This window comes from Sus scrofa, chromosome 13 (assembly GCF_000003025.6).
Source record: "Sus scrofa isolate TJ Tabasco breed Duroc chromosome 13, Sscrofa11.1, whole genome shotgun sequence".
Classification (NCBI taxonomy): domain Eukaryota; kingdom Metazoa; phylum Chordata; class Mammalia; order Artiodactyla; family Suidae; genus Sus; species Sus scrofa.
Window position 1 is genome coordinate 41,610,496 of NC_010455.5, and position 27,109 is coordinate 41,637,604.

Here is a 27,109-nt window from a genome sequence, read left to right on the forward strand (position 1 = left end):
CAACCCAAATGGCCACCAAGTGATGAACGGGTAAACAAAATTTGTACAGTCATACCATAGAATATTATTTGACAAAAAAAAAGGGGGGGGAAACAAATGAAGTACTGATTCATGCTGCATGATGTAGGAACCTTGTAAAAGAGACGCTAAGTGAAAGAAGGCAGTCACAGAGGACCATGAAATGTATGGTGCCATTTATGTGAAATGTTAATACCAGATAATTTATAAAGACAGAAAATAGATTAGAATTTGCCAGGGGCTGAGGGAAGGAGGGCATGGGAAGTGGCTGCTATTGGGCATGGGGTTTATTTGGGGGTGATAAAATGTTTGCTAGTTAAATAGTGATGACTACACATTATTTAAATACACAAAAACCATTGAATTATATGTTTTAATTTATATGGTATTTTAATTATATCCAAATAAGGCTATCATTTAAAAAATATAGAATGTTTCCATGCTAATATCTGGCCCAAAGCAAGAACTAAAAATATTCACTATTATTTTCATTAACCCACCTGGACATCAGTGTCTCCATTTTTAAAAATGCAGTAGATTGTTCTGGAGGCTTTCAACTCTTTTATTCTGAGTCTCTAAGTGCTTAAACTTATGCACAATGAGATCTATAAAAGGAAGATTCCTGTGGACTGGAATAGTCAGGAAATCCCTTTTGAAGGCTGGACAGGGAAGGGTGGAGGCAAGAGCTTATGGAATTACAGTAAGCGGCAATCTGAAAGGACAAAAGTGGGAATGGTTTGGTTCCCTACTGGACTCATGAAGAGGCCAATTTGATTAAACAAATTGTTTATGATGTAGGGGTGAGCTGGAGGAAGAGCCAATGTTCAATTTCAAAGGGTCTTGAGAACATATGCCAAGAAATTTGGGCTTGCCTCACCATTGGAATGTTAGGATTTGAATTTATGGAGAAACAACCTGTTAGTTTATGTGATATTAGTAGGGGTGGCTGGCACAGAGTTTGGAGGTACCAGTTGCTGAAGTCCTAAAAAAGGGGCTAAAAATGAGAACATAAAACAAACAGTACAAAATAATGTCTCCTTCATCATCATAAAGGTGACAGATCAAGAAGGAAGTTCCTTCTTCCTTCCTCAATCCCTAACAAAATTAACACTAACAACCACAAAATGATGTGAAAAACAGGGGAAATTTATCAGCAACGTCTAAATAGGGAATCAAGGGCAAACCACGCCACAGGACTCAAGAGGCCACTAATAAGAAAAAGAAAGGTAGGAAGGCACCAAGAATGGGAGGGGGGAAGGGAAAGAAAGAGATAGAAGACAGTTGTGGTCTGCTTTGTAGTTGTATCAAAATCTCCCACACCAACCTTCACAAAGAGATTGGGGAAAGAATATAAATTGAGATTTCTCTCTAATTAATAGGTTCCCAAAGGATGGAGACAGACACCCCTACCCCTGAATGTGGCTGTTCACCTTGGAGACTGGGCTGCAGACATGGGTACAGCAGCGGGCGGTGGCACAAGATCTACACCTTTTCCTGGAATGTGGAGGCTCAAGCTGAGCAGCAAGAAACAATGGCCTACAGAAACAACAGCTGGCATAGATTAACCACCTACAAGGATTAACTACCCTTTGTCTACCCCTCCCTTGATCTTCCCTTCGTCCTCCTTTATTGTTCCTGCCACAAGTTCCCTCTGTGAACTCTAGCCATGGATTCCTTTATAAGCCTAGCATTTCCTCACAGTTGGGGCTGGTGCCCTCTTGAGCTCAGCCCATTCCCCTCTTAATGCCTTAATAAATCTCTCTTGCTTTACCAATTTGGCCTTGCGTGTTCCTCCCTCAGCAAACCTAACACTAATGTCACCTACAATCAAGAGGTAAGTAACCTGAGAACATGATTTGGGAGAAAGTCCCAGAAAAACCATGGAGGGTGGAATTCTAGAACTTCTGCCCAGTCAAAATTAGGAAGAACTATGAGAGGTGTTTGGCAGAAAAAACTGACAGAATTTGGTGAACAACAGTATACAGAGGATGAAATTCAAGAATGAGCTAGAGATGCCTCAAGTTTTCTGAACTGGATTATTTAGAATAGAAGTGACAAGAATAATGATGGGCGGAAGAGGGGAACCATTTATGGGAAAGGGGGATAAATTCTATTTTTAGATGCTTGAAGTTTGAGCATGTTATTTCCTTTTTTCTTTTTTAGAATTCTTTTTTTATATTACTCCATGAATTTATTACATTTATAGTTGTACAATGATCATCACAACCCAATTTTATAGCATTTCTATCCATTCTTGATGTTAAACATCTGAATCAAACTAGCCTAGAGCCTTCCAAACAGTAAATATTTTAGGAATGAGCTGACTGCATATAAAATGCTAATTGAAGATTAAAAAAATGATGGCACCTGTTAATTCAGGTTTTTTTAAAAAAAAAACCAAAGTTTTTTCAACCATTCTGAAGTCAACCAGCTCCACAACTCTTTAAATTTTTCAAATTTAAAACTGTCTTTTAGATATTGTAGAGACACAGTCTGAGTCATCTTGCACTTAAAAAAGCATATTAGAGAATTTTAAAAACTCAATCTGTAACTTCACCGACAGGACAAAAAAAAAAAAAATCCAATTCTTACAACTTATTTAAAGACTATTTAACACTTCAAGAAGATTTATGATAGGTACATTTCAAGATAATTGTTTCCTATATCTAGATGCTATTATATAATCCCCAGACATCAGAAATCAAGTCAATCCACAAATAAACTTAAAAGTGAAAATATGATTGCATCGTGGAACTGGGTAACATTTTCTGGAAGCTACTGTGCGACTCTGGAACAAGACTTTTCATTAAAAGGAAGGCGGGAGATTCAACCTTCAGAAAGGTTCATTTATGCCCTCCCTAATGAAACTCACTACCCCAAGTGCAAGGGATATTTTCTTCTCAAAAGACTGCACTTTCCTCTTCACATATTCTTTTTTATTTTTAGGGTTGCACCGTTGGCATATGGAGGTTTTCCAGACTTAGGGTCATATTGGGGAGCTACAGCTGCCAGCCTACACCCCAGACACAGAAACCCCAGATCCAAACCATGTCTTCGACCTACACCACAGCTCATGGCAACACTGGATCCTTAACCCACTGAGTGAGGCCAGGGATTGAACCTGCATCCTCATGGATACAAGTCAGATTCATTTCTGCTGAGCCACAATGGGAACTCCTCTCTTCACATATACTGATGCTCTGTGTCTCTGACAGTTGTTGCAAGAGAGAATAACTAAACAGTTTCCAATGAAGAGAGGTGGGTCGTGAGTGGACCCATAAGCCTCAAGGATATGAACACGATTGCTTGATTATGTGTGTGTATATGAGTGTGTGTATAAAACTTCTTGCACAAAATTAGAAAAAAGAATGTCTACATGTGTGTGTGATTGGGTCAACTTGCTGTGCAGCATAAAATTGACAGAACACTATAAATCAGCTATAATGGAAAAAATAAAAATTATTAGAAAAAATTAATCTTACTAATTTCCGAGACATTGAGAATGCACTTCTCTCTGCCTCAAGTTGGATATTATTAACCTGGGACCTAAAAAAAAATCCCAATATTAAATGCACATCTTTAAATAATCCCTGTAAATATTCAGAAATTTTTCATAGCTAAGAACTCCGCAGCTTTTAGCAGCATTCTCAAAGGGGTCTGTTGTCCAAATGGATCAAGACCCCCAGAATTAGAGACAATTAATGTTTATTTACTGAATCTGCATAGACCCAATCCACAGTGCTTCTTAGGATTGGTTCCTGGAAGTCCCAGTCACTCAGTGGTAGGGTCACAGCTGTGTCTCAGTTGCCTAAATGATTTCCCCTCCCTATTATTCTCATATCCAACTAATTATTCTCTTAGTATTTCCAGCCATAAAATAAAATCCCAAGAATCAATCTTAGATCAGTCTCGCCTCCTTTCAAAAAATACTACTGTTGTCACTTTGAAAACTGTAAATAACATTCAAGATGATATTTAATTTTAAGTTTACGCCAACAGTTAGTGGAAATGTCTAAGTTTTGAAATAGTAGGGAGCTCGCATTCCATCTGGTATGTTTTCATTTTATCTCCCCTTCTCAGTGAATTTTAAAAGTCAACTGCAGCATCAATATCCTTTCTGCTATGCTAATGTGGCCTCCATGTGGAAATCAAAGGGAAGGGAGTCCTCAGGCAAGTGGTTCTGTCTCGACTGAACTAGTCAGTGTCATAGAATCACAAAGTATCAGAGCCGAAAGTATGCTTAGAGGTGACCTAGATGAGATGAATGCCTCTCAGTTTGAGGACAAGGAAACTGGGCCCCAGACAAAGGAAAGTGACCAAGAGTCTCATTAGCAGTGGATCCAGGACTTGAGCCTCTACGGGAGGGAAGGAAGGTGGTCACTTCCCGCCCTGAACTTGGCCAGCCCTCTATCAGAGCACACTGCCCTGGGGTACTTAGGGTTCCCACACTCTCCATAGTTACTGTTGCTCATTTCTTATCCATATGAGGCAAGTTAATATTTCAAAGTCATCACTGATGTGCCTTTCCCTCTTGACCCTCTCCTGGCTGAGTGGAAATGCATCTACTGGTTAGCAGCAGTCTCCTGACCTCACCAACTGGCTTCTAAATGCAAAAGGCACTGCCCAGTGTGAGAGAAATAATTCATGCAGGAATAAGGAGCCCGAAGAGCTCTGCCCCGCCTGTCCCCAGACTTTAAAAACAGACTTTCAAACTGGAGAAAGAACAGTTAAGCAAGAGAAAGGGAGAAAGTGAACAAGAGAGTAAGCACGCCAGGGCAATCTGCCCTATCCTTTCCCTTACCCCAAACCCTGGGCTGAATTCTGAGGTTTGGTGATATATATATATATATATATATATATATATATTATATATATATATATGTATGTATATATATATATATATATATATATGTATATACACATATGTATATACATATACATATATTTGCTGCTGTGACAAGTTTTCACAAACTTAGTGGCTTTAAACAACACGAAGGGATTATGTTACAGTTCTGGAGGTCACAAGTGTGAAATGGGTCTCAACCAGCTAAAATTAAGGTGTCAGCAGGTCAGTGTTCCTTTCTGGTGGCTCTAGGGGGAAATCTGTTTTCTTCCTTTTCCAGCTCCAAGGGGCTGCCTGCATCCCTTGGCTCATGGCTCACTTCCATCTTCAAGGTCAACCATGACCAGGAGATTCTATCTCATGCTGCATCATGACACCAACTCTTCTCCTTCTCTCTTCCACATTTAAGCAGCCTGTGATTATACTATGTCCACTTGGATAATCCAGCATCATCTTCCTATTTAAAGTCATCTGATTAAAATTAATGCTATCTGATACCTTAATTCTTCTTTGTCATACAATATATTGACAGGTTCTGGAGATTAGGATGTAGACACTTTGGGGAGGCCCTAATTCTGCCTTCCATGGTGGACTTGCTGGAAATTGTCAGGGAGGAGGAAGTTTCCCTCTACCCTTATAGGTTTTTTGGGCTGGTTTAAGAATTAAATTGACATAAGACAAACTAATGGGAGAAAAATTAAACAAAATCTAATAACATGTATACATGGGAGAGACTCAGGGAAAGTGAGTAACTCGCTCAAATGGGCCAAATCCTCACTTTAAATACCATGCTGAGCTAAAAACAAAAGAAGATACTGGGTGTAAGTGTTTGGGATTTCAAAGGGGAAGAAGGCAATTACATGAAGATGGAAAAGCAAGTGTTTGGTAAACAGATGTTTTCTGCACCAGGCAGTGACAAGGGGACACAGAGTGGACCCTGATCTCCAGGCCCTGACTAGAGTTGCTCCCCCCTGCACGTATGCCATATTCTTTGCAGATATCTGTGGTGATAGCTCTTTTCCAGGAACTGGTCGTATATCTAAATTCTTTAGGCAGCTAAGAGGGAAGTAAAATGAAAGGCATCCTGAGTCTTTGGTTTCTTAAAGACAATTAACCTAAATGAATCCTCTTGCCAAAGAGGCATGTTTTGGGATGGCAAATTTTACTTCCATGAAAAACTTCCCTCTATATTTGGAAATCCCAGAATAGAGTGGGCATATATTCTGCTTTCCCCATCTAGAATTATGATAGTACACAACTATGCAAAGAGAGTGATGAAGGGTTATACTGACATGAGTACCTCCCCAATATCTTGCAGGACACAGGCAAGTGTAAAAGAAGAAAGACATTTTTGTGCCCATGAAAATACTGAAAACCTGGCAAAGGGCACAGAGTAGGTGCCCTTCGTGTACCATGACCAGAGGCCATGTCAGGACCATGGACACCTCAGGGATGCAGGAGACCAGTCATAGTCATCACCAACCATAAAAAGATGATTGCCCTCCTTAAGGGTGTCAGCACAGATCGAGGATACACCCAAGAACCAGGTAAAGTAGATTACTTAATATCAGGGGCCAAAGAAATGACATAATCCCTGTCTACCTCATGTGACATGCTATTCATAACACCTTAGGGATCAGAAAGCTCAATAGAGGGGTTGTACACCTGAATGGGGCTGAATTACAGGCCTGAACTGACAAAGAAAGCACTGAACTTGCAGAACAAAATCTGACCCTTGGCTAATGAAGTGGTTTGTTATCACAGTCCAAAAGTGAAATGAATTGGGGAGGAGGGGTAAAGAGTATTTAATTTTTGTAGTCAAGTTGGTTACTGTGAAATTAATACTACTGTACTCAAATGAACCTCAGACATGCAAGAGGTGACTTGGTGATGGAAAGGAAACCTGAGACCAGGCAAAATGAATGGGAAACAGAAACCCGCAGAGCATCACATCACATTAGTGTCAATGCTGATTTTAAGGTGTCTTTTCCCCTGCCTCTTGAAGGAGGAGGTTGGGGAAAATGTTATCCTGAAGAATATTTTTTTTCCTAACAAGTCAGAGACTGAAAGACCCCAAGGCCATTTCTCTGGGTATTTCAAATTAAGTGGTAGATCACACACAATTATTTCCCATTATTTCCTTTTCAAAACTAAAAATCAGTGTCTTCATTCTGGTCACCAGTAGTTTCTGCCAACTAGTAAAAGATAACATAGAATGTCTGCTTTCTAAATAATTGCACTTAATGCTTTGTTTATTTTATAAAATTATCATTCATTCATTATATAAAGTTTGGGAGATGCCAAAGAGTACAAGGAAAGAAACATTATGACTCCCCTATCCAGCCACGATTCCTTTTAATTACTAGATGCATATGCTTCCATTCTATTCTTTATTTTAAACCACTCTTTTTTTAATGTTCTTTTTATTAAAGTATAGTTGATTTACAATGTGCCAATTTCTGCTATACAGAAAAATGACTCAGTTTTTATATTATTTTCCACCATGGTCTATCCCAGGAGACTGGATGTAGTTCCCTCTGCTATACAGTAAGATCTTGTTGTGCCTCGGTTTTCTTATTATCTTTTGGAGATAAGCATAACTCACTGCCTCATCTTGCATTTCACTGGATGTATTAACTCACCAGCACCATAACGTCATAATCACACCGTACTCTCACTCCCCATTGGATGGTATAGCACCATTGGATGAAAATCTGTCCTTAACCTCCTTTAAGAAGTCTAATTCCACCTTCAATCAGATCACCAAGAGATGAAACCCCTTCACACTCTTCAAGCTCCTGATTTTGAGATGAAATCTGAAAGAAGAAACCAATCTACTGCCACAAGGAAGGAAGATAAATGGTCAACACATTGTGGGGATGGAAAATGGTTTAAGAAAACAAGTCAGATTGCTTATTTAAGGTTACTTCAGGTTGCTAAAAACTATCTAGCTTCCGTTTTCACATCGACTGATATGGGTAAGATTACTGGAGAGCCAGCTGGAAGGTCAGACATGGATTTGACCCAAATGTGAAATTCCTCTTCAATAACTCTAAAAGAGTTTTCTAGGAAGAACCAAAATTGTTTTAAAGGCAAAAGAAGATGCTGGAACAAGGCTTCATTTCAGTGCAAAGGGAATATTCTATGAGTTCCTTAGTTACTACTAATGTAAGAAGGATTTCTAACAGGTACTGGTACATCTGGCCTAGAAGATATTTATGGTCCATTGAGAGTTGTAAGCAAGGACGGTTTCTTTCTGAGAAAAAAAAGAAAGGCAGTGATTTCCTTTTAAATATTTTAGTGTGCTATCATGGAATGAATACACTATAAGGAATGCAAAAGTGTTTAAGAGGCTCAGTGCACAAAACCAGCTCTGAAAGGATGACCTTGGGAATTGTAGAAGCTTGGCTACAGTGTGTTGATGACTTCCTTGTGTTAAAAAAAAAAAAATCTAAAAAAGAGTTATAATAAAATACCAACCTAGGGGCTAGTAGGTTATATCTCAAAAGCAAAGAAAATGTCTAACTGTGGAAATGCCAATTTCCTACATTTTAAGACTTACCTACTTGATTAGCAGTGTTCAGAATCTGTTTAGTGGAAATCTAGGGTGGGGTGTGTGTATGTGTGTAAACATCTCTAAGGTTAAAAAGACATCTGGGAACAGTTCAAAGTCTGACACTAGAAGGCAGAGTCTCTAAGAACATCACTTATCTCATTACCTTTGAGTTGTCCATAAAAGGGAAGATAATATTTTTCATCAGACTAAAGGCTTTGTAGGCAAACAGACTTTAGTATAAACAAGCTTTGTCATGAGCTGGTTATAAGGTAAAGCAAACACCTATCCTCTATATAGTTTAGCTTTAATGTAATGGTATTAATGATACTTATCCAGTAGATTTATGAAGATTAAATTAACATATGCATAGAGCCTAGCACAGAGTCCAGCCTATTGCGGACTTCCACTAAATAAGTTTATCATTATTTTTCACTAATCCTCTCTCTAGGAACAAAGATTAATAATTAGAATTGTTTATTACCATAATCTATTGTTTGTTACCATCAGACCGATGCTATTAGTTTTTTTTAATCCCCATTTAAATATGGGAAACATGAAAGACATTGAGATTTAAATAGCAAGTTCAACATTAAAGAACTATATATAGTTCTTATATATAAAATACATATGAATTACTATATTGACCCAATGTATAAAATTTAGAGCTATGTAGGTATAGCAGCCTTTTCTATATATTTTGATTAGAAAGAAAACATGGCATCTCTCAACTCACTCCTCTAAATCGGGGGGGGGGGTCATTAAAAAAATCTCTAAAAGAACTGCTTATTACTAAGCTAAAGCATTTGAAAGAGAGAATAAAATCCTAAATCAGAATTTCTTCTTCCTGGAAGAGACTCCTCATTGTGTTTGAATGTCTAGACAGTGTGGACTACATACTTGGGATAGCTTCAAAGTTTAATATGCTCACAAATTACTGAGCTGCTATGTCTCCAAAGACTTCTTATTCATAAGCATGCAAGATAATAGTCACAGGTAATGATACTGAACCCATATGATCTGTCCTTGATGCGTTATTTAGATTTGGAAGATCTCCTGGGTCTCCAGAGAAAGTGGCCCCTGGCCAGTCAGACTCCTCATTCACTCCCACCAATTCCTTAGAGTGCTTCTGCTATGCCCTTAGGACGATGATGTTGATGATAATGATGATGATTTTGAAATTATAATGACATAACTCATAAAAGCTTATATTTCTGAGAATTAACTGTCCACCAGGTACTGTTTTAGGTCTTTATATGTAACATTTAATTATCACAGCAGCTCCATCAAAACTCCCATTTTACAGATGAGGAAACTGAAAAACAGAAAATGTTCAGCAACTTCTTCAAGGACATGGAGCCAAGAATGAGAGCCCCAGTTGTAACCCTTTGATGGTATTGCCTTAAAAGGACATTTAATGTATTTCTTTTCAGGAGTGAAACAAGAAAGTTCAGCCACTCAAATAATGCTTGATTGGGTCACCCATAGAAAAGTTATGACCTGCAGAAACCATGGTTAAGATGGTGGCTTATCTGTCCTACAAATTTCATGGATTATTTTGAAAGCATCTCTGGTGAAATTAATAGCAAAAGGATAAAAAAATAAATAAAAGAGTAGAGGGATCTATCTGGATGAGGTAATTTCATCTTTAAAACTTCAACAAAGTCTTTATCAAGGATGATGAAACCTAATTCAGTTGTTTGATGACATAATTCCTATGTTATGATTTTTAGACCAGGAACAATAAATTACCATCCTCTGGATTTGAAGGGCCAGAGTGAAAACATTTAGAGGCTTTATATCAAATTACATTTTATGAAAACTAAAGAAGCTAATTAGATTTAATAAATTATAGAACTGCACTATCCAGTTTGGTCAATACTAGCCACATGTACCTGGTCTGAACTGAGATGTGCTGGAAATGTAAAATTCACATGGAATCCCAAGAACTTACATAAAAAGAGGATAGAACTATCTTATTAATAATAGTTTATACTAGTTACATGTTTAAATGATAATATTTGGGTTAAAATTGTATCATGGAAGTTAGTTTCCCCTCTCTCTTTCACTCATTTTAAAGTGGCTACTGAAACATTTTTAATTACATGTGTAACTCACATTATCTTTCCTTTGGTCAGTGCTGCTTTAGAGAACAATGTGCAAAGCACAGACTGGGGTCCCTGGTGATAGTTGTCACCCAGTGATGACAAAAGAACACCCACCCATATTGTGGGTATCCAAGGTGGGGTTCCAAATGTCAGGCTATGTTTCCAGGGCTCCATGTGCCTGAAGCAAGTGACTCAGAGGCCTATTCTTCTCTGCTGGTATGCAACACATGATAGTTTCCAATAATGTGTCCTGCTCCAAACTAAGAGGTAGTGGGATTTACTTATAAAGCCTATCTGAAATAAATTTATCATTCTGTAGTCTAATGAATGACAGATGATAATTGAAAATCAAAATCCATTTCATATGCTTTAGGGATTTAAAATTGCATTCATTTTTATCCCCCCCCAATTGTTGCTTATTTTGCTTTTCTTCTTTAAAAAAAAAAGAGATCAAGTCAAATGTTTGAAGGCTTTTCTCTTTGAGGCCATGATAATATATATTAATAGAAATGTATCAATGCTTCATTCATATCTTTTTTCTTCTTGCTGTACTTATCCATTTCTGCTCATAGCTTATCCCCCTGCAATTTTTTTTCCTATCTCTATTCCCTACACTCTTAATTCTCTAAGTAAAATTGATTTGGAAGAAATTCTTATGGGAGATCTTGATAGTTTGCCTTAGTGGGTCAGAGGCCCCAAAGTTATCAACAGTTTGGACACCCTTCTTAAGTGACTGTTCATTGATAGCTACGCCAAGAACCTGGATTATAAACCTAAAGACTTTTAAAAAAATATGTAAATGGCCCCAATTCAAGTATTGATGTTAGTTTAGGTTTGGTATAATTAGCAGTGACTGTGAACAGAATTGTGGGAAATAGGCAGGAAGACAGATAGTTATCTTGGCAACAAGGACTTCTTGGAACAGATATTTTCTGCCTTTCCTAGCAAGCACCTCACAGACTTCTGCAGGAATCTGTCTGTTTGGAGAGAGAATTCACTGTGGCAGGCACACAACAAAGCCTTATTTAGGAAATAATGAGGGAGGACCAGGTGGAGAAGTTTGAAAACGGGGTTTTACTTGTACTATAGATGGATTGAAATGTAGTTAACTTTTTCTTGCTCATTTCTCACTAATATGTAGCTGAGCATATTCAAATAAGAGGGCAGAGTACCTCTGGGAAAACACTCAGTGTGGCAGTCCTCGAAGCTGGCTCTGGGACAAACCACAGAGGTGGCATCCTTTACCTTACGGCTCAAGCTGTCCTCTCATTGTCAACTATCCTTCTACCTTTCATGCTTTTTTCCCTCTGAAGTGTCCCTGCCATAGTAGTTTGCTATGCTTGTCAACATTCCACAAGCTATAGACTCTAGCAAATGTCCGTCTGAATTATACCCTCCCTGAATTCTTAACTCTCCTGGGACAAATGGACAGGAATAATATTTAATCAGATAAGCACTACTCTGCTAACTGTGTGCTTCTCTTTTGCAAAGGACATAGAGATTTAACTGGGTAATAACCTGATACAGGTAAGGGTAAACCATATGTCCACCAAGTTCTTTTTATCATTAAAATGAGTATCAAAAGAACATTCTGAGATCCATTCAAAAAGAATTTGTCACAGATCATTAAATCACTACTACTATATATTTATTTGTTGGTTGTATCACATCCAGCTTCTTTGAGTTAAAAATTCTCATGAGTTTAAGAAGAATCACAGTATTCCTAACTTTATTCTTAACAGGCGATAAGAAAGTTTTTCAATCTGAAATTCTCAAACACTGAAAAACTCATCCCTCAGTATGAGAACATCATTGAACTCACAAGGGGGAAAAAAAAAAAGCTAATTAACTCTGTCTCAGTGAAACATTCCTTCCCTTTTGGAGAGTCAACTGGGGACCCATGAACTTTGAGCCCATTGTCAAATGGTGTGTGAAAGAGATCCAAGTTCAACAATATATACTATCAGCAATATAATAGTTCTCTCTAGCCCTGAGGACCAAATGACCTGCATTTTAGCAAATTGATTTTGTCCATGCATTGTGTTAAGCCAAGCAATTGTTTCCCGTGACATGCTTGAACCCACAGTTGCTCTCTCTATGAAATTCATGGCTGAGTTTTTCCAATTGCTGATTGCTCTTCCCATTTGCTATAATAATAGTCACTTCCTTCGTCAGTAATGGGCTTTATAGACAGTGCACAAGCACAACCATTCAATGTCACCCATAAACATTTAATGAATTGTCCAATACAGTTATGAGAATTGCTTATTTGGGACACAGCTAAAGTAAGCCTTACTGAGTTAATGAGATGATGTAATGGCAGTAGGCTGTATACACTCTCCTATCCAAGGACCCATTTATGTCATTATCATAATCTTCATCAACTTTTCAAGATAATAGAGGGTCCACCAAGTTCAGAGAAGGCCTCACATAATTCATGGAACTTTAAATAACATAGACATAGAAAGAGTTTAGGAATACCAGATAAATAAAATCTGCATGGAGAACCATAAAGAAAGGGCCTTATAAGAGATTCTACCTTGGAAAGGGTGGAGTTGAATGTAGTTTGAGGGACACAAGGGACTCATCCTCTGAAATGAGGAAGATAAATTACTGAACGAAATGTATAAACAGAACAGAAAGATGAAGGAAGAACAGAGGAAGATAAACTCAGGAATGATCATTAAGGTTAGAAAGAAAGAGAAACTCTTGAGCTTGCTTTCAGCAAATCCCACATCTATATTGGTTACAGACATGCAATTTGGGTTGGCAGGGAGGCGAGTTTCTTATAAGCTTTGACATGTGCCTACCAGACTTGCTTAGCAATCAGAAAAGGCTCATAATTACTTCACCAAGTCCTTTCGATGTGCCACAATTTGCAGCCGTCGGCATGCTGATTTCTGACCAACAGACTTCGTTCTGTCAATGCTCCATTAAATTAACCACAGATGGCTGATATCGCCATGTCAGAATCTCACTCAAGGTAGCTATGAGTTAATAAATTGACTTTCTAAAAAGCAAGATGCTTTCTTCTTTTAAATTGTGTAAGGAATAGTAGTGAATGTCAAGTTCCTCTCTTTTAATGTTCCATTCTTTCATATATTCATTCACTTAAGGAATATGTATTTACCCATTCTATACCAGATTAGGTCCCTATTCTCAGGGCTTTACAGGGGATGCAGGCAGTGAATAATAAACTTACAAATTATTTCACATGTGGTCAGTGTTATGAAAGAAAATATACCTGGAAATATGATAGCCTTACCATAGAGGGGATAGGGGATTAGTATCATAGATGAGGTGGGAGGGGCAGAGGTCAGTGAAAAGGACTCATTGAGGAGGTAATACTTGGATTGAGATTTGGAAGAGGATATGAAGCCACATGAAGGAGAAGCATAGATGGAAGGAGTTATAGGCAATGAAAACAGCATATGCAAAGCCCCTGAGGTGGGAACAATAATTATGGATCTGACAAAAGCAAGTGATGAGAAGGAAGGAGAGTAAAAGGAGATGGAGAGGTACTCAGATGCCTACTGAAGTTAAAGAACTCATCCAGGGCCATAGCACTGTGAGTGAGGAAGGAAGGAAGTGTGATGGGTGTTACAGATGAATGGCATGCAGACTAGACAGAGGATGCTGGGGACCAGTGATATATGACTGGTAGAGAAAAGAGGAGTAGCCCATGAAATAGGCGGGGTCTCTATCAAATGCCTTCAGGGGCCAGGCAGATATCATAAACAAGTGAGGCAAGCTGGGAAAGAGCTAGGGAGTGGGAGTGGCCTAGTGAATGAGTGACATGCCTAATAGCATCCACACTCATTGAAAAGGATGTTGCAGGAAAAATAAAGCATGTCATTTAATAATACTTTGCAAGCAAAATAAAATGCTTCTGAGAAGGAAGGCAAAACCCATGGACATCAATTGGCAACACTGAGTTGGAAGAAAAGCAGGAAGTTGGCTGGGAAGGGGAAAAATCATTATAGTGATCTCATACAAATCAAGAAAGAGTTATATCTTATATTTCCATAAACTGAAGAAGAAAGAATATGTTTTATTAGGTAGTAACCCAAACACTGTAATACTAACAACAACAAGACAAAAAAAAAAAAACAAAAAAAAAACAAAAAACCTTACACTATGTGCTGCAGAACTTGTATAACCTAAAAATGGAAGTTATCATCAAATGATCAGATATGTAAAGACAGAAATCACAGAACTACCTGGTCCATTCAAGAACTGGATGAAGGAGTTCCCATTGTGGCTTAGGAGGTTAAGAAACCAACTAATATCCATGAGGGTACAGGTTTGATCCCTGGCCTCGCTCAGTGGGCTAAGGATCTTGGCATTGCCACAAGCTGTGGCATAGGCCACGGTCATGGCTTGGATCTGGAGTTGCTGTGGTTGTAGCATAGGCCAGCAGCTGCAGCTCTGATTCGACCGCTAGTCTGGGAACTTCCATATGTCATGGGTGTGGCTCTAAAAATAAAAAAGAACAGCATAGAGAAGTCTTCCTGAAGAATCATGGCCATCTACTCTGTGCTTGCACAGATCTAGGGATGGGAAGCTTCCTCCCTCACAAGGCATTCTCAGTGTTAAGAAGTTTCTATCAATTTGACCTGTTATGTGGAACTGGTATCTGCCTCCTTGATGCCTAATAGTTCCAGATCTGCCCTCTGGAACCACATAGAAAAAGACCTTTCATACCTTTTCTACTTGCCAGCCCTTCAGATTTCTAGAAAAAGTGACTTTGTCACTGTCTTCCCTCTGCAAGCCCTCTCTTCTTCAGACAAAATTTCTTCACCTTCAATGACTCCCCAGGTAACTATTTCCAGGCTCTGTCATTCCAATCACCTTTCTGTGAACCTTCTCCAATTTGTCACCATCCGTCTTAAAACAGTGCCCAGGGAGAAAACACAACATTCCTAGCCAATTTATAATATAGAGCTTCTCCAGGCATCATTTTCTATTTCAGCAGTAGTCAGAATACAATTACATTTTATGCAGCTCGGTCTCCCACTGTCTCTGCTCCCACTCCCACCCTCCAAGGCAGGCAGTTTGTTGTATTTCATGGAGAGATGCATAATCTGGAGTGAGTACGCCGATCAGTATAGAGCAGGCTGCCCCTCATCACTCTATCATTTCCGATTAAGATTACTCAGTCTAATGTCCGTTATGTCTTTTACCGATAATGCCTGTGCAATGACTCCTGTTTTTCCTGTGGCTTTCTAACTTTTCTGTTACCTTCTTATGTACTCAAATTGGAGACATATTTTTGTACCAAAGGAAGATGAGACTTGGAATGAGTAGTTCAAGACAGAGGGAAAATTGGAAATGTGACCCTTGAAAAGAGCTCTAGATCAGGGTATTCAATGACCTGGCTTCAAATCCATTTAGTCATCATCACTTTTTTTTTTTTTTAAGAAAAGCAAAACTAATAACGGTAATAAGAACAGAAGCCTACTTATTAGTAAATGCTTAGTATGTACCAAACCCTTTAACAAGCTTTTCACGTACAGTATGTTATATATTGCATGCCACTATCTTAAGAAATGTATAGACTGTATATTATCTACATTTTAAAGAAAATGGGATTCAAACAGAGTTTAAGTGACTTGACCAATGTCACATGATTAGTAGGTGGCACTGGGATTTGAACCCTAAATCTTCCTGTCTCCAAAGTTCAGTCTCTTTAAGTCTCATACCACAATCTCTCTTACTGTGTACTTATGATTTCACAAAAAAATCAAAATACAAAACAAAACTCTTTTAGTAATTACTTTTCCTGAGATGCTTTTTGCAATAGACAGGAGTTGAAATATGTGTTCCTTCACCTATGGGGATGGAGACACTGGGAGAGCATGTGCACACGTGCACAGACACACACACACAGACACACACACACACACACACACACACACACACACACATGGGCAAAGGAATAAGGAGAGAAGCACAACACCCCAACCTCAGCCTTGGGCACCATGTCTCGAACTAGGCTGAAATGTAGCCCGGCAGTTTCAGTCACAGCACATTTGGAATATAAACAAGATTTCAAGGTGACAGTTCAGTCTAAGAAAACAGTGTTTTCAAGCACTTTTAATACCACTTTAGCAGTATTCACTTGCTTATAAATCATGCACTAATTTATTCATTAACATAGCCTGTACTTAGCAACATTTTATTAATCTTAGTTTATGCTAATAAGATCTGTACTTATATTTTTTAAAAACACATCTCTTTGTAATTACTCCATAATTCTGATTTTCTTCCAATACAAACTAAGCTCTTACTCACCCCAAACTATATAGTCATTTCCATATCCAGTGAAAATGAGTTCAAATTAAAATATTATAGGATATAGCTTTGAGAACACACAGATTTGAGAGGAAGGCTATTCCCAAACCTAGCCCTGCATCAGAATCTCCTGGGGACTTTCTCATGCTCACATAATTATCAATTCCTATGTGCCTCTGTAACACACTGGATCATATCTTTAGGGATAGGACCTCCTGGGAAGTGAGATGTTACAGCAATTGGTCCAGAGACCAGTACTTAGGGCCTGGTGATTAGAGAATGTATACCCTACACAGGCCCACTGTAGCCCTTGGAAAACACAAGCTGTATAAGGCAGTGAGAGATGCCCCAATTTTACCATTACTAGTCACCTCAAAGAATCTAGTGCATCCCAGAAAAGTTAATACTAAGTGTTATTATTAATAGCTGACCTTCTCATTCTTTATTTTTAGGTTCTGGGTATCCACTTTCATACCCAGTTACCACAAAGAACCCCTATAAATACAAAAAAAAAAAAGATGCATAAAAACACTACACATGTTTTTCTTTAAAAGTTTCTGTCTTGGCTATAAACCAGGTGGAAATAATCACAGGGGTAGAGCCACATGACAAAACAAAGATTTTTAAATGTACTTTAAACATTATTCTAAAAGGTTAGAAGAGTGACCAATAGATGGCTAAAGTGGCTCCCATCTCCTATTAGAACCCATGGCAGACATCGCTAAGCAATCGTAGCACTTTTACATACCTCATCCAAAAACAGCCTCAAAGCTCTTTCCAACCAAACACTCCAGGGAACCATTGCTATCTCATTGGCTCTTTACATGTAGGGAACTTATTTGCCCTTCCCTAGCTAGCATAAGGAGTTAAACTGAAATTATCTTCTTCTATTTTGTATCAGCAGATTCATTATAGGCTGTATCTTCCACTTGGCACAGACAAACATCTAAAGATTTTCATGGAGACAAGGTCCTAAGAGCAAATCACTTGGCTCTTGCTGTCCATCTTTATATAGTGGTTTCACATTTATATCTCTGAATAAAGTATCCAGAAATAAGTTAACTGCTAAATGCTTATGACACATGGGTTATGCTCTTATCATTCAAACCAACCTAGTTTCTGCTGACCAGAATTCAAAGTTCCACTGAATAAATGCTATCAGGAAAGACAAGCTGAGTTTCAAAAATAGTTTTAAAATTAAAAGTAGCATTTGACTAAAAAAATCATATACCAATCTGCTTGATTCCTATTGCTGGCACTGTAGGTTATCTCCTACGGAGCTTCTGGGCTGTATCTCCATGCAAATGTTTGGCATCGTGGTTAATGAGAGACAAGGACACTTGGTTTCTGCCAGATTTCATTTGAAAAAGAAAATCACTAAAATTCATTTGTCTTCAGTTTCTGTTATGCCCATTCCTGGCTCCTTGGCCTCTACTGCCACTTCTCAAGTCTCATTGGGTGAAGAACCCAACTAAGACCATATATCCAGGGTTCCTGGTTCATTAGTTGATTTCACACAGCCAGCCCCTATGATCAAACAATAAGATCAGAGAGAACAGACCCACCTCATCATAGATGCTGTCATTCCTGTGAAAGTCCCCAGCCTTCCTTGGAAGAACGTGGATGTGAACATGCTGAAATGCACAAGAAAGAAAAAAAATAAAATGCAACTGTCTTCCCATGTATTTCTAGACTTGACAGTGATGTGCTCATGAAGCCCAATTACTCCACATTGGTTCCTGCTGGATTATTTTTCAGAGGATGACGATCACCTTCAGGAACCATATCTGAAATCTGCAGAGAATAGAGGGGCACAAAACAAGGGAACAAGGTGAAGGCACATAGGAGTGTTTGAGTGAAATGCCGGTATTTTAGGGGCTCTGTGGATTTATTCATAGTTGTCAGTCTTGGTTGTATTTAGCTAGTGCTTTGAAATGACAGCGAGTCTTAAGAGGTGACCATAGCAACTCTGAAAGTGACAAAAAGTAAGAACTGGCTAGCAGGAAACTGCTAAACTAAAGAGCACATGAGTGAGAGTAGAAAGGTGTATGGACCAAATTACAGAACCAGGGCTTCCAATAATACTCACATAATAGTGATATAAATAGTTCTCGCTTATTAAGTGTTGAGTGACTATGATAAGAAAGCTCTTGCTTGGCATTTATCTCATTTAATGCCCTGAATAATCCCCTGAGGCAAGTTTTACTATGATCTCCATTTTACAGATGAGGAAATCTCTACTCAGACAGGACAAGGTCCCCCAGGAAGTGGTAGAGTCAGCACAGGAAACCAGCCCATTTAGCCCTCACCCCCACGTGCTTCATCAGCACATAGCACTGATTCTGTGAAGTTAATCTTTTAAACGGCCCATTTCTCTAGTCTACTAAAGCACCCAGGTAATATACATAGCAATGCCATTAGGCAGAGATCATGAATCAAGGCACACGGCATATCTAATTCAGTATATCCTTCAAGGCTAAACTGCCATTTGAAAGTTTTACTTTCCAAATAGCCTCTATCGTACCTCAGCTGAAGTTAAACCTCACTCCTGCCCTTGAGCTAAGTTCCCACGGAAGGAACGTGAAAACCAAAAGCCTAAATGTGGAGAGGCAGACAGAGAATCAAACCTAGTCTCTGATCACACCCACCACTTCTTGATTACAGCGATCAGGCTGCATGCCTCAAAGGGCCTCTGGAGAATGTAAGATTAAGTGACCCTGTGGCTGTGCTGCAGGAGGAGGGGAAAATTATATGCTATTAAAGCAGAGGCAGGGAACAAGGCGGTCCAAGGTGAATGAAGCAGAGAGGTGCTTCACATCAGCCCCTCAGCACACAGTCCCCAAAGAGTGATGTGTTTTTCACAGATATTCTTCTGTCAATGACAAAACCAGTCATAGCTTCCTCAGCAACTGGGATGAGTACATTACTAAGTGAAGCTGACTATGCGAGCAGAGAGAGACGGGGGAAAGGGTATAGGGAAAAATACCTCACACAATACCACGGAACTAAATTCTGAGGAGGAAGCAGTGTAGGATGGGCACAGGCTAAAACTGATTAACATATGTGGGTTTGTTGACTTAAAATCAAGATCAGAAAAATGCTGCTGTACAAGGAAATAACTTGGAAGGAGGCATCATTCAATATTTACTTTTCAAATCTGCTGCTACCCCTTCCCCATGTCTTTGTTTCCTCTTGGCTTCCTTTCTCCTTCTCTTCTTCCTTCTTCCCCAGTCCTCTTTCCCTGCACCCCTTTCCTTCCTTCTATCCACTCATCCATGCATCCATCCATTCATCCACCATCTTCCTGGTACTTTCTAAAAATTGGGTATTTCAGATCAGTGTTCTGCAGCTAAACTGCCTCATGCAAATCCTGGATCTACTACTTACTAGCCTTGTGGTCTTGTCTCATAAAGCCCTTATCTCAGTATCCTCATCTAGAATGAGAATTGCAACTGTTTCACTTCATAAAATTGTTAAAAGGCTCAAACCTGCTAACCATGTCCTGAGCATACTGTTTAGTACATAGTACTCTTTACATGTAGCTTCGGTGGTATTATTCTTCTTATGTTTATTGTTTTTTTAACTGTCAGATTGAGCAGAGATGGCATTCAGGGGTTGGTTCCAACACCAGTAAGGAAGAAAGAGTTTCTGCTGTGGCACAATGGGATCAGCAGAGTATCTATAGCACTGGGACTGCAGGTTCAGTGGGTTAAGGATTGGGGCGTTGCAAGCTGCAACTGCAGCTCAGATCTGATACCTGGCCCAGAACTCTCTATGCTACAGGGTGGCCAAAAAAGAAAAAAAATAAAAAGAAAAAGAAAGGAAAAAAAAAAAAAAAAAAAAACCTCTTTGAATGGAACATGGTAAAGTGATTCTTTGCTAACGTTATTTCTGTGGCTTTGACTAGTGGTTCTCAAATCTAAGCAAAACACAGATCACCAGGCTCCCAAAATTTGCATTTCTGACAAACTCCAGTAATGCCACTGTAGCTGGTCCAGGCCACACTTTGAGAACCATGGTCTGGACTATTTACCTGGTTCCTGACCTCCCCTCTCGAAAGCATGCTAAGTGGGCACCAAGGTCACCCACTGTTTTGTCTGTCCTACTGCATTAAAGGAGACCTATTCTGAATGCCTCCCTGGCTCCCTGCTCTCTGGTCACTCTCTGTGCCTTGTCTTAGGAATGTGCTTGTCCTTGTCCACTAATAACATACAGGTGGCTGTGAACTTATATTTGGGGAATCTCCTGGGTCCAGGCCCATCCCACGCCTCCTTTTCTTAAATTTGCTTTCCGGATTTAGTGTTCAGGTCTATCTCTATAGGCTCTGTTACCACCCATTCCTGGAAATGCCACTCTTGATCACTGGTAACAACTTTAAATTCACCATGACATTGATAACAGCAAACAGCTTGCTGTATAGGTGATTTTTCTCAAGGGCATAGATCTTAACCCTGTCTGATATCTGAACTTAAATTCTTAAGTGACAAACTGATCACAAAATCCTGACAACCCACTCAACTTTTCAGAAAGAGGAAATCATGGTAAAGCCAGCTCAAAACCTTGCTTTTGTGAAGAAATACTATTGCCATGGCCTTCCAACAGAATTGCATTCTGACCAAACCCCCATGTAGAGCAGGCAAAAACAATTGGACTGAATTTGTTCTTAATGAATTCATACTGAGCTTTTATGATGACAGCTTAGTTTTTTAAATGCAAAAAAAAAAAAAACACTAAATTTTGCTAGAGTTTCAAGCAGTATAGTTGCTCGATGTGGAAAAGTATTTTTTAAAAATTCATGATGCACCATGTACCAAAAAAGTTTTTGTGGTCAACTAAAATTCTACAATGGTCACTAGCATAGTATCAGAGATGATCTACCCAAAAGACACATGGTTAAATTTATTCAATTAGAAATCCAGAAGCGTATTTATGGAGACTCCTCTCTTTATTCATATAACATCTATTTACATTTTTTCCTAACACCTACATTTACTCATGTAAAATATTTATAACCAGGTGCTACTCTAGAAATGAGGGATATAGTACTGAACAAGACAAAGTTCCTGTCTCCATAGAGCTACAAATGCACTGGGTGATGCATAAAATAAACAAGTAAATAAATATACAATTTAACTTCAGGTGGATATAAGGGTCATGCAAAAAACTGTAGTGGGACAAGGTAAAAATTCAGAATTGGGATGCTTCAACATTTAAACGAATGAGAAGTACGACACAGATTAATGATACAGCAGAGAAGGAAGCAAACAGAGAGGGTTAATTCAGAGAAATGCAAATCAATACTACAGTGAGGTACCACTTCACACAGGTCAGAATAGCTGTCATTAATAAGTCTACAAGTAACAAATGCTGGAGAAGATGTGGAGAAAAGGAACCCTCCTACACTGTTGGTAGGGATATAAATTGGTACAACCACCAATGGAGATTTCTCAGAAAACTAAAAATAGAACTACCATATGATCCAGCAATCCCACTCCTGGGCATATATAAACAAACAAAACTATCATTTGAAAAGATACATGCACCCCATATTCATTGCAGCACTATTCACAATAGCCAAGACAGGGAAACAACATAAATGTCCATTGACAGATGAAGGATTAAGAAGATGTGCTACATGGAATTCTACTCAGCCATAAAAAGGAAAAAATAATGTCATTTGCAGAACAGGGATGCAACTAGAGATTCTTATACTAAGTGAAGTAAGTCAGAAAGAGAAAGACAAATAGCATGTGATATCATTCATGTGTGGAATCTAAAATATGGCGCAAATGAACCTATCTATAAATAAGAAACAGATTCATAGACATAGAGAACAGACTTGCAGTTGCCAAGGGGGAGGAGGAGGGAGTGGGATGGACAGGGAATTTGGGATTAGTAGAGTCAAATTATTACATTTAGAATGGATAAGCAATGAGGTCCTACCATATAGCACAGGGAAGTATATCCTCTTAGGATAGAACATGATAGAAGATAATATGAGAAAAAGAATGTGTGTATATGTGTGTGTGTGTGTGTGTGTGTATGACTATGCTACACAGCAGACATTGGCACAACATTGTAAATCAATTATAGTTTAATAAAAATGCAAATAAATATATAAACAAGGAAGAAGGAATTTCAAGGAGGGTCTACTTACCAGAGTCAGTCCTGGTGAAAGCTTGATTTGGTTTCAATGAAAATGGGAGAATAAAACTTCACTAAAAAGCATGGAACAACATCTCCTCAGAAAAGAAAATCATGGACTTGGAGAAGAGACTTGTGGCTGCCTGATGGGAGGGGGAGGGAGTGGGAGGGATCGGGAGCTTGGGCTTATCAGGCACAACTTAGAATAGATTTACAAGGAGATCCTGCTGAATAGCATTGAGAACTTTGTCTAGATACTCATGTTGCAACAGAAGAAGGGTGGGGAAAAATGTAATTGTAATGTATACATGTAAGGATAACCTGACCCCCTTGCTGTACAGTGGGGAAAAAAAAAAAAAAAAAAAAAAGCATGGAACAAGATGCTCAGCATTATCAGTCATTAGAGAAATTAAAGTAAAAACCACAATGCAATATCTCTTAGCACTCAAGTGAATGGCAATATAAAAAAAGATAATAACAAGTGTAGATGAGAATGTGGAGAATTATACATTCATAGGTTATATAATGTAAACTGATATCACTGCTTTGGAAATAGTTTGGCACTTCCTCAAAAAGTTAAACATACTGTTACCAATGATCCAGGATTCCACTCCTAAGTATGTACCAAAAAGATCTCAAAACATATCCACACAAAAAGTTGTACATGAACATTTATAGCAGTATTATTCATAAGAGCCAAACAGGGAAAGCAAGGCAAATGCCTATCAGGTAGTGAATGCATTAAAAAAAAAAATGTGGTAGAGAAGACAATGGAATATGATTTGGCCATAAAAAGAATAAAGTACTGCTAAGTGAAAAAAATACACTAAGTGAGTTATGCAAAGTGAAAGAAGCTGAACACAAAAAGCCAGATATTGTATCATTCTGTCTATACGAAATGTCCAGAATAGGCAAATTCATAGGGATAGAAAGTAAACTAGCAGTTGCCAGGGGAATGGGGAAGGATTGCTAAGGGACATGACATTTCTTTTGGGGATGATGAATATATTCAAAAATTAGATAGTCATGGAGTTCCCGTTGTGGCACAGTGGTTAATGAATCTGACTAGGAAGCATGAGGTTGCAGGTTCAATTCCTGGCCTTGCTCAGTGGGTTAAGGATCCGGCGTTGCCATGATCTGTGGTGTAGGTTGCAGATGCGGCTCAGATCCCGTGTTGCTGTGGCTCTGGCATAGGCCGGTGACTACAACTCCGATTAGACCCCTAGCCTGGGAATCACCACATGCCGTGGGAGCAGCCCCAGAAAAGACAAAAAAAAAAAAAAAAAAAAAATTAGATAGTCATGATGGCTGCATCACTTTGTGAATACATTTAGAAAAACACGGAACTCTCTACAGAGAGTGACTTTTATGGGATATGAATAATATTTCAATAAAGCTGTTATAAAAAAAACTGAAGTGGATTTAAGAGGGCATGGAAGGAAAACAAAGGGAGATAAATAAGCACAAATAACTTTTCCAAGGAAAAGGAGCTTTGCAGAGAAATCAATGGCATAGTTGCAGAGGAGGGAGAAAAATCTCTTTTGAGGAAGTACTTGTGTAAGTTTCCCGAGTCTACTAGTTTCTACAGTTACTTTTGTAATAGTAATAGTAGTAGTAATTGTTGCTAAGATTTATTGAAAACTCACTACCAATCCCTGTGCTGATTTACATCATTATTTCAATTCTTACAACACTGGCTAGAGGTTGTTCATAAATATATCACCATTTCCAAGTGACAAAATAAACCAAAGAGGTCAAGCAACTTGGCAAGCTCCTACAGGGAGTGACCAGGAGCCAAAAGCTGAATCTGAGTCTGTTGTCAGACACCAGAGCATTTGCTTTTTACCAACAAATGACACCATTTCTCAGGAGACCACCCCGCATCTCCTGATTCCAAAGATAAGGACACCTCCTTGCCATGGCTTCTTGAGGCCTCTGCCAAGCTCTATGACTTCTCTGTAATGTCTTTGATCACATCTGCAAGTCATTTTGGACTTGCATCCATCAGAGGATGAAATCTGCCTTTGCCTACAGACTTTAATTCACTTAAAGCAAGGGCATTATCTCCTAAGTCCTATTTCTAATGTCTTCCAAGTTCAAAGCCATGCCCAATACAGTATAGATTAACCAAGTTATTCAATGTCAGGACTTTTTCCCCTTAATTTATTAGTTTTATATAGTCTGCACCAAGCAGTACATCCACTCTTCCCTGGCTCATCTGCTTGAGCAAATTTTAGCTCTTTTTAAAAGTCTTTTTGCTATCATTTTCTCCAAATGTAGGATCTCTCTGAGCTTTAATATTTTGATAGAATTTTTATAGGTCCTACCTCTTTTTACTACCTGGTGTCTCCTTTTGAACACATGTACTTTATCCCATACTCATCTGAAGATGGTCAGTGTAGTCACACTGATGTGTTTTGTCCTTGTCAGAATATATTCCAATTTGGCTATAAGGGTTAAAATCATGGTGGAGGAGAAGGGCAAGGAAGACTAGAGGTAGAGAGTTACCTTGCTCCATAACTAGGTCTAACAACTTCTACCAGCTGCACCAATATGAACCCCTCTCCCTCAGATGGATGAAAAATCATAGAAGGCAAGTCTTATTCTTTTTTTTGTCTTTTTGCTATTTCTTGGGCCACTCCCACAGCATATGGAGGTTCCCAGGCTAGGGGTCCAATCGGATCTGTAGCCACCTGGCCTATGCAAGAGCCACAGCAACGCAGGATCTGAGCCGCGTCTACAACCTACACCACAGCTCACGGCAATGCTGGATCCTTAACCCACTGAGCAAGGGCAGGGACCTAACCTGCAACCTCATGGTTCCTAGTCGGATTCCTTAACCACTGTGCCACTATGGGAACTCCAGCAAGTCTTATTCTAAAGAACAAAAACACTGCTGTGGGAGGCAGAAAATGGCCCCCTCAGATAATGGCCCCCTCTAGTATGTCCATATCCTAGTCCCAGAGCTGGTGAATAAATTAGGTTGTATGGCAAAGAAGAATTAAGGGTGCAGAAAGATAAACATTGCTAACAGTTGACCTTAAAATAAGAACTTCATGAATGATCCTGAATTATCCACCTGCACTCAATGTAATTGCAAGGGTCCTTAAAAGTGGAAGAAAGTGAACATCATCAAACTTTTAAATTTAGTGGAATTCCCACCGTGGCTTAGAGGGTTAAGAACCTTGTAAGTATCAGTGAGGATGCAGGTTTGATCCCTGGCTCCTTCAGTGGGTTAGGGATCTGGCATTGCTGTGAGCTGTGGTGTAGGTCACAGACATGGCTTGGATCCCACGTTTCTGTGGCTGTGGTGTAGGCCAGCAGCTGCAGCTCCCATTTGACCCCTAGCCTGGGAACCTCCATATCCTGCAGGTGAAGCCCTTAAAAAAAAAAAAAGAAAGAAAGAGAGAAACAAACTTTGAAATTTTGTGCTTCAAAGGATTGGCCAAGAAAGTGAACAGTAACCACAAAATAATAGAAAAAACTTTTTGTAAGTCATCCATCTGATATGAGACATATCTAGGACATATAAAAAACTATGACAACTCAGTGAAAAGGACAAAAATCCCAACTAAAAAAAAAATGGGCAAAAGATGAATAGGCATTTCTCCAAAAAAGATGCATCAGTGGCCAAAAAGCACAGGGGCAGAGGTAGCAGGCTATTCCTTCGCAATTTCATAAGTCTGCCTCTCTCCCTCCTTCTCCCCTTTGTTTTTTCCCCCCTAGAGGCAGATGAGCATTCTTAAAACCAGCAGAAATAAGATTTGCCAGCATGAAACATACTACTAGTTAGAGGTCACAGAATTTATTGTCCAAATGGGAACTTTTGAGAGTGAAAGGAGGCATTGTTCATCACTAGGCTAGCTGTTCATAACTATGGAGAGTCCCCAACTTACAATGGTTCTACTTTAAAGTTTTTGACTTTACAATGGTATGAATGCTATATGCATTCAGTAGAAACCATTCTTTGAATTTTGATCTTTTCCTAGGCTAGTGATATGTAGTTCGTATCGTCCAGTGATGATGGGCGGTGGCTGTCATCACAGCTCCCAGTGAGCCACTCAATCACAAGAGTAAACAATGGATACACTTAGAACCATCTGTACCCAGACAACCATTCTTTTTTCCACTTTCAGTCCAGCACTCAAT

The 27,109-nt window shown here is 39.0% G+C and overlaps 1 protein-coding gene across 11 annotated transcripts in view; it reads right to left on the reverse strand.

Annotated features, from left to right (window-relative positions):
* Positions 1 to 27,109, reverse strand: part of FHIT (fragile histidine triad) — a 1,440,837-nt gene that overhangs the window by 166,533 nt on the left and 1,247,195 nt on the right. For all 11 annotated transcript variants that reach the window (XM_021070759.1, XM_021070758.1, XM_021070765.1 and 8 more), the window contains one exon: positions 18,382 to 18,450. In XM_021070759.1, the coding sequence (XP_020926418.1) occupies positions 18,382 to 18,450 (69 nt within the window). The remainder of the gene's footprint in view (positions 1 to 18,381; positions 18,451 to 27,109) is intronic.